At 32.6% G+C, this 8,099-nt stretch overlaps 1 protein-coding gene across 1 annotated transcript in view; it reads right to left on the reverse strand.

The window, feature by feature from the left end:
- LOC123697187 (breast cancer metastasis-suppressor 1-like protein) overlaps positions 1 to 8,099 on the reverse strand; it is an 84,005-nt gene continuing 75,906 nt past the window's right edge. Inside the window, exon 4 of the mRNA XM_045643608.1 lies at positions 1 to 350. Coding sequence (XP_045499564.1) covers positions 117 to 350 — 234 coding nt within the window. The 3' untranslated portion in view covers positions 1 to 116. The remainder of the gene's footprint in view (positions 351 to 8,099) is intronic.

An 8,099-nucleotide genomic window follows, 5' to 3' on the forward strand; every position in this document is an offset into this window, starting at 1 on the left:
TACACAAATAATTCTTTATTTCTATCCAAATTATTTATACTTAAGTTACGAAAAAACAACCACACAACCTCTCAAAATAAAACAACATATTACACAAAATCTTTATTGACTATAAACTAATCAGCCCGTTCCAATAGTTTCCTGACAAGCCGCCAGTCCTCCATGATATCTGCGTCAGGTAGCATGTACACCACATACGGAGGGGAGACTGTGACCTGCCTCTTCCTCCGTTTCCTGCCCCACTCTGCCCCGCACGACCACAGGTCCACCGTGTGCCTTTCCTCTTCGATCTTGCGTATCTTCTCTAGGATTTCCTCTTTTATCATCTCGTAGGCTAGCCACTTTTCGCTCTGTGAACAAAGATAATTTGTATTAGTTTATTGATAATCGTCTATTTTTAGGGTTTGGATAGCCTCGATTCTCTTTGTGGGGAAGAGAGTGGATGCATTTATTTATTAAAAACTTTATTCTGATGGTGAGTAGAAAGAGATTCTTAAAAGATGAGTAAAAATTTACAGAACAAACGGTAAGCGGTATTATTGTGTAACTAATCTCAACAGTATAATATGTATTGTATTGTAAAAATGAAGGCTGCATACCTAATGCAATAAATTACTACTTAGATTTAACGAAAAATTATGTACATAAAGATTAAAGAGTACCACAGCGTGCTTTTAAAGGTAATACTAGAAATGGTGTTCCATATATTTCTTTGGAAGCGACCACCTTAACATCAATCCAAACATTTAAATAAAAAAATCGTCTAAATCCATCAAAATACAATCTTTCAAGTTTCAACCATTCCATCCAAGACGTTAGATAAGTCAGTGAACCGTAGCTACCTTATAGCAACTTTACCGTTACTCTTGCCTCAACGTAAGGAATAAATAAAAACTGTATTACTACTACTAATATGATAAAGTAGTGTACAACGTTCTGGGGCCATATTAAGACCTCTTATTTCCAGATAATTTACGCCATGAATTGAACTGACTGGTAAATTCATATTATAATATAATTAGCCATGGCTGGTTTTATTGCGATCATAATATGAATATTCCAGTCAGTTCAATTCAGGGCGTAAACTGTCTGGAAATAAGGGGTAATACGGCCCCTGCTAGGACACCCTTATCACTTAGGGGTAAAAAATAGTTTACAACGTATTTCAGAGTTCAGACCTACCGAATATACACATACCGAATATTCATAAAAGTCGGGCAAGCATGTGTAAAAAAACCTGTCTATTAAAAGTGGGTCAAAATCAAATCTAAAGGACTCGGTTACATACAAACATACAGGTAAAGCATTACGAGCGTGGTAAAAAGAAAACATTTAATGATATAAGTAATTATAGCAAGATTAATTCTCGTCGCCAACTAGGTATCTAGGGGTATAGAATTTTCAAAGATTAATGACGTGTTCGTTATGTTATGTTAACTTATCTTATCAAAATAAACTTATCTATAAATTAGTTGAAGTGACAAATTATACAAATACTTAAGAATGTAAGTCAACATATTTGACTAGCGTCAAAGATATGTATAAATTATGGTCTAATAAGGTAAAGGCTAAATTTTATACAAGATAAATATTATTTAATTACCCTTTACATTCTTCTTCTCTTAAAATTAATTTTAACTGCATTTTAAATAAAATTTCTACAATACATGTAAATTGTAAACCGTCATATATTATTTCAATCCACATAGGCCATATTAAGCTTGACCTCGCTTCTCACCGGAAGCGAATGATGCGCGCGCACTGCACAATAGGTACATTAGGTACATATTAATACCTTTTTACGTTGATGTGAAAATTAATTGGTCCAATAACTTCAATTCTTTACGCTGCATTTGTCATTCATTTATCTGTTAATGTATATAATATAATATTATACAGAACTAATCAATGTGTTGACATGTGATTTTTGTATTGTTTTATAGCGTCAAATGCTTTAGAAATGAGACAATTAAATAAAAATCGAATACCACCTCGTGATCTAATTTTTTCGTGTGTATAATAAAAAAAGATGACAATATTTAAGTATTTTAGGAATCAACACATTAGCCGAAATCGGGCATGCAAATCAATGTCAGCTCCACGTTATTCCTACATAGGTAATTCTGAGTTTTTAAAATTACAATTACACATATTTTCAATGTCAAATCATATAAGTTAGAAACGAACATCTTTAGCTTAAGTATGTCTTTTTACAAAGATTCAAATTTATAGACCTTTTCACCTTTCAATGATTCCTGTGACACTTCATCGTGTTCCGAATTACGTACCTATTTTATGTTTAAAAAGCAAAAATAATTTTAATGCATAATATTTTTATTTTAAGGCGGCATTATTACCAAAAATATAAAAATGAAACATCTTAAGCTACTAAAACAAAAACAGTATTGTTTAGTTTAATATAACGAAAAATAAAATAAAATAACACAAAAAAAATAATACCTACCTAATAGAGTTGGAAAATCATATTATAATCATATTATAATCGAATGTGGTCGTTAGTCAATCGCGTCAATCGTCTGTACGAGTCCGTCAGCCTTGTAAAGTTGCATTTTTAATATTGATACTTCACGTGTTCTGTTATTATATTACTAATTGTTATTGTTCACTTTTTGTCGCTGTCGTTTGCTAAGATTCCTCAGTTAATTGTTGGCGAAATGCCGAAATAACTAATTTTGGTCCTTTATTCAAATCGATTTCATTTCTATATAAAATATAATCGGTCATCGGAAACAATTGATACGATTTCAATAAAGGCAATCTCTGAACGTGTCAACAATCGATATGTCACAGGAATCATCTTAGGTGAAAAGGACTAGAATAAATATGGCACAGAAAAGTTAACAATTTGAGTTTAATAAATAGCGGTTTACACGATTCGTACGACGCGGATCTACCCCACAAATTGCAAGTAGGTATTTTATTTTTGTGAAATAAATGCTTTTTGGATGTTCACGCCAGGCATGAAATGAATGTCACGCAAACTACAATATCGGTGCATGTCCGACAAAAGCTTAATGTTCACGCATATACTTGAACAGTCAAATTCTTAAATATTGGTTATGTGTTCATCTGAGTAAGAACCGTAAATAGATGAATTGTAATGCTTTTTTTAAACTAAAATAGTTAACTGTCCCAAATATATGCAAAATTGTAATTATATAAATATGGATATTGGTGTCTGAAATTAAGATCTATTTAATCAAATTAAATAGGCTGGACGCGAACGAACCCGGTATAAATGCATGATTGGATTTTTTCGGACACATATGCGGCATGACAATTGACGTAAAAGCAACGTAATTATAATTTGCTGTCAAGAAAGACGTGTCTCAGTATTTGTTTAACATAAAATAATTATTTTATTTGTTACTTTTCAACTATACGAAAAAAGTATTTCTTTATAGCAATCAATTCAGATGTTTTATTTTTCTAAGTTATTCCTGCATTACCAATAATTTATAGTTAGTAGTCGAAGAACAAGTTAAAATAATATACTAGATTTCCACCCGCGGCTTCGCCCGCGTTTTCAAAATAAAACCCGCATAGTTCCCGTTCCCTTAAGAACAAAATATATACATAGGGACAAAATCTATCCTATATGTTAATCCAAGTTATCCTCTATATGTGTGCTAAATTTCATTATAATGGGTTTAGTAGTATTTGCGTGAAAGAGTAACAAACATACACACACACATCCTCACAAACTTTCGCATTTATAATATTAGTAGGATAGTTTTTTCAGCAGGGCTTGCTTATGATGTTAGATTTTCATGTTACTTAGCACAGAAGGAAAATACAAATCATAAAAAGTATCTTAAAATTACAATATTTTATTTTTAATCGACTTCAAAAAAAGCAGGAGGTTCTCAATTCGGCCGGTATATTTGATAGCTTCATTTTTGTAAGTACATTTTATTCAAAAATAAATTAGGTATTTAAAATAAAGAAGTAATAATGTCCGTGCCATATTTAACTCGAAGGTAAAAACTTATTATACAAAACAAAGGAAGTTAAATAAAAAGTCAATATTTTAGATAAATTTACTTTTTATTATTTAAAATTATAAAAGTTATTCAGCCTGAGCATAATTATTAACTTCAGGAGTCTGAAGTTTTATCATCATCTCGTAAATCTATTTCGGTTCCTTTTCTGTCGGTTCTGTTTTGAGAGGATCGTCTGAATATACATTCATTGAATCCATCGTGAAGTCATGTTCTTCTAACGTAATGTCCGTTATCTCTTCTACCTTCACATTAGATTGTTCAAAGTTGGCTATCATGTCTTTCTCTACCTCAACATTAGATGGTTTAAAGTTGGCTATCCCGTCTTTTTCTACCTTGACATTAGATGGTTTTAAGTTGGCTATCCTGTCTTTCATTTGTTTAAGAATAGATATATCTGCAGACGAATACCCATTTTCTTCAGCCCACTGTATACAGAGATCGAAGTTCTTTTTCGCAGCGAGTGGCCTCAAATCTTCTTTCTTGTCTGAATAATTTATATCTTCTGTTTCTTCTATTCCATCTAAGTCAATTGTTAAGGCATAGGCTGCAATGTCAGCGCAACGTAGATATTGGGAACCATTTTTGTTCTCGAGAATACCCATGTACCATGTCTTTAAATTTTCGATTGAAATACCCAGTCGAAATATAAATTGTTCTAAAAACTCATCTGTCGAAGAATCATCAGTGTCTGCAATGGACGCGTGCGAAGTTGTTTGCACGTTTTGTCCCCACGAACGGACAACATGCTCCGGCATTGTTTTCCAGCATTCAGCTAAAAGAAATGCCATGTCTTTGTAATTAAATTTCATCATGACATCTTGCCTTGTAAAACTAGAAGAAGCCATTTGCAAAAAGGTATTCTTGTATTCTCTTTTGATATAATCAAAAGTAGCACGGCCATAATCATAATTATCTTCGTAAGGTAAAACCAATGTGATGATGGAATCGTCTTCAGTTCTAAGTTCCTTATGGTGAGGGTGAGCACACGACGAGTCTATGAGAAGTACGGCTTTTTCCGGCAACCCTTGTTCTCTAAGGGACAGTTTTACTTCGGGAACGAAGCATTCAAAGAACCATTTCTTGAATAAACGTCTGTTTATGTAAGCGTCTCTCTGTGAAAAGTAATGTATTGGTAGTTCAATGTCCTTCAAGGATTTTGGATCTTTATATTTACCAATAACAAGCGGAGCTAATCTATGCTGTCCAGTGATATTTGTACATAGTAAAAAGGTAATTCTATTAAACACATATAATTTCTCAGAATTTTTTGTCGGAAGGCGCCAATAAAGCCCAGATTCGTCAGCCATGTAAACCTGCATTGGAGACAATAATTTTAAATCTTTCATTAAATCATCAAATGAAGTATCGTTCAGTCTCCAAAGTCCAGTTTTGTTATCATTGTTAAATTCACTTATACTACCGTATCGCTCTTCAAACTTCTCCAGAAAATTTATTTTGTTTACATCGGACACGATTTTTAGGGTCGCGTTGAATTTAATGCCCATGACACGCACGTCGTTCTCGGTTAGGACACAATTCGGTTTCATTTTAGCCATCTGCAGCAGCCAAGAATACACTGACTCTAGAAGCGGTTCGATATTATGATCTTCGACGGCTTCCATTGCGTAGTAATCTAATAGCTACCTATATTAAAATGTACTACTAGATAAGCGCGCAATGAATTTAAGACGCAAATAATAAAGATAGACGCTGTCAGTTGTGTGATCGCGTCGCGTCGGCCCTCGTCTGGCCGCCATTCAACGAACAACTCGCGACCCCAATGAAAGAGAGCGCGCTACTGTTTAGAGAGAGAAACCAAACAACGACCTTGAAGGCATCGTGCGAAACAACTTGATATTTTTTTGGATGTGAGTTTTATTGAAATATTGTATGGAGCCATTTTATTAACTGTACTAATAATTAAAAAGGGTTTCAATAAAGTTAATATAATTCATATCATAATGACCTAAAATTACATAATATGTATATAGGTATATTATATTTATATACCTATATTAAAACTTATATTATGAGCAAATTAAAAGATTATATTTTAGTATCTAAACTTAACTATTATATAGATGGTATAATATAAACGAATTAAAATATGTAAGTAATTACATATTTACATAGGTTTATGAAAGATTTTAGAAATAATAATACATAAAAGTACATCAATATACCTACCTAGTTTATTTAATGACTTGTAATAATTGCATATTCGGTATATTAAATTATAAAAGAAAATAATACTTAGGTACCAACCTGAATTATAATTTTTCCAAGTTATTGTTTGTATTTTTAAGTATTTTATTGGAATGAAATTTAATTGCAAGTTTATTACTCATTACTTATTTGCGTAAAAATCTAGATTAGTTTATATTCATACAAATTTATCAAATAGGCAAAATTTATCAAAAACCTACTTACATAGATAATTTCAAAAGTTCGATTTTAAAGTTAATTTACTTAGGTACTTTTAAAAATCTTGTGTTCTTCCCCGAAGAAAAATAAATAAATATTTTACTAGGTAGGTACATATATCCTTCTTTTTCATTTCAACAATAGTTTTTCACAATCATTCATTTAAGTATATTAATGAACTAGCTTCCGCCCGCGACTCCGTCCGCGCGGAAAAATTAAGATTTTTTTTTCTACGTATTTTTCCGGGATAAAAAGTATCCTATTTTGTGCCCAGGATAATAAGGAATAATTATACCAAGTTTCATCGAAATCGAACCGTTAGTTTTCACGTGATGCCTGAACATACAGACAGACAGACAGACAAAAATTTTTTTAATCACATATTTGGGCTTGGTATCGATCCAGTAACACCCCCTGCTATTTATTTTTTCAATATTTTCAATGTACAGAATTGACCCTTCTACAGATTTATTCAAGCGCGGATCCAGGGGGGGGGTCACGGGGTCATGACCCCCCCCTGGGCTAGGTCCACGACCTAAGTGGACCACTAATTTAATATACTCTTTTTTAAATTTACAACTTAATACTGTTCAACATGATGTTTTTATTGACTTTTGAGACATAAAAGTAATATAAAACAATTAGGTAAATCAATTATTACAAACGGAAGAGAATATAACAAAAATTAGAGGAAAAGTTAATTAGGGTCGACCTGTGGTCGTGATTCAAGGGCAAAAAACAGGTTTATCGATTTTTGAAAAAAAATATCGAAATATCCCAGTTCGTGGATAAGACATAAAATAGCTTTTTTTTTTTTAATAAACAATAGAAAATTACGACAAAAAATCGGCCAAGTGTGAGTCGGACTCTCGCACCGAGGGCTCCGAGCAAACCTATTTTTTTAATAGGTTGTATCTTACAATTTTATTAAAAGCAATTTTTTCTTTATCTTGTGCTATAAGTCGTTGCTTTTATCCAAATTTCAAGACTGTGTTCACGGGAAGTACCTTGTAGGTTTTGATTCCCTTGCAAGTAGTTGCTAGTTACAGAATAGGTATGAGGCTCTATTTGCTTTTTCTTAAGATTGCGTTGACATAGAATTTGAATTAAATAACAGATTTAAGTTATTATAGACCTGAGTTCTGATGTGAATATCAATTTAATACATGTAGACCTTCATGAGTAAAGGGATTGTAAGTTTAAAATTATTTAAAAAAATATATTTTTATTTAATTTAATTAAATAATTAGGGTTTTTGCAGTTATTCCTACATCTGTGCTATAAGACGATACTTTTTAACTCAATTTCAAGACTTTGTGTTTACGGGACAGGGTGGCGGGTGCTCCCTGCAGGTATCCTTTGCTAATGTCGAAATCCTACGGTCTACGGTCCCTTGATGCTGTGAAAAATTCAAACGTAAAAGCCAATGCAATCAAAAGATGCAGCTGTAAATGCTGAAATTTTTCGCAAAATTCGACACTCCCTAGGAAATCAAAGCCTACAGGGTAGTTCCCGAGTACACAGAGTCATGAAATGTAGTACAATGTACCATCTTATAACGCAGACTAGCTAGCCCGCGGCTTCGCCCGCTTTGTCTAAAACCTTATAAATTATATACTATTCCTCTGGAATCACTCTATCTTTAAAAAA

Source organism: Colias croceus, chromosome 14, assembly GCF_905220415.1.
Source record: "Colias croceus chromosome 14, ilColCroc2.1".
Classification (NCBI taxonomy): Eukaryota; Metazoa; Arthropoda; class Insecta; order Lepidoptera; family Pieridae; genus Colias; species Colias croceus.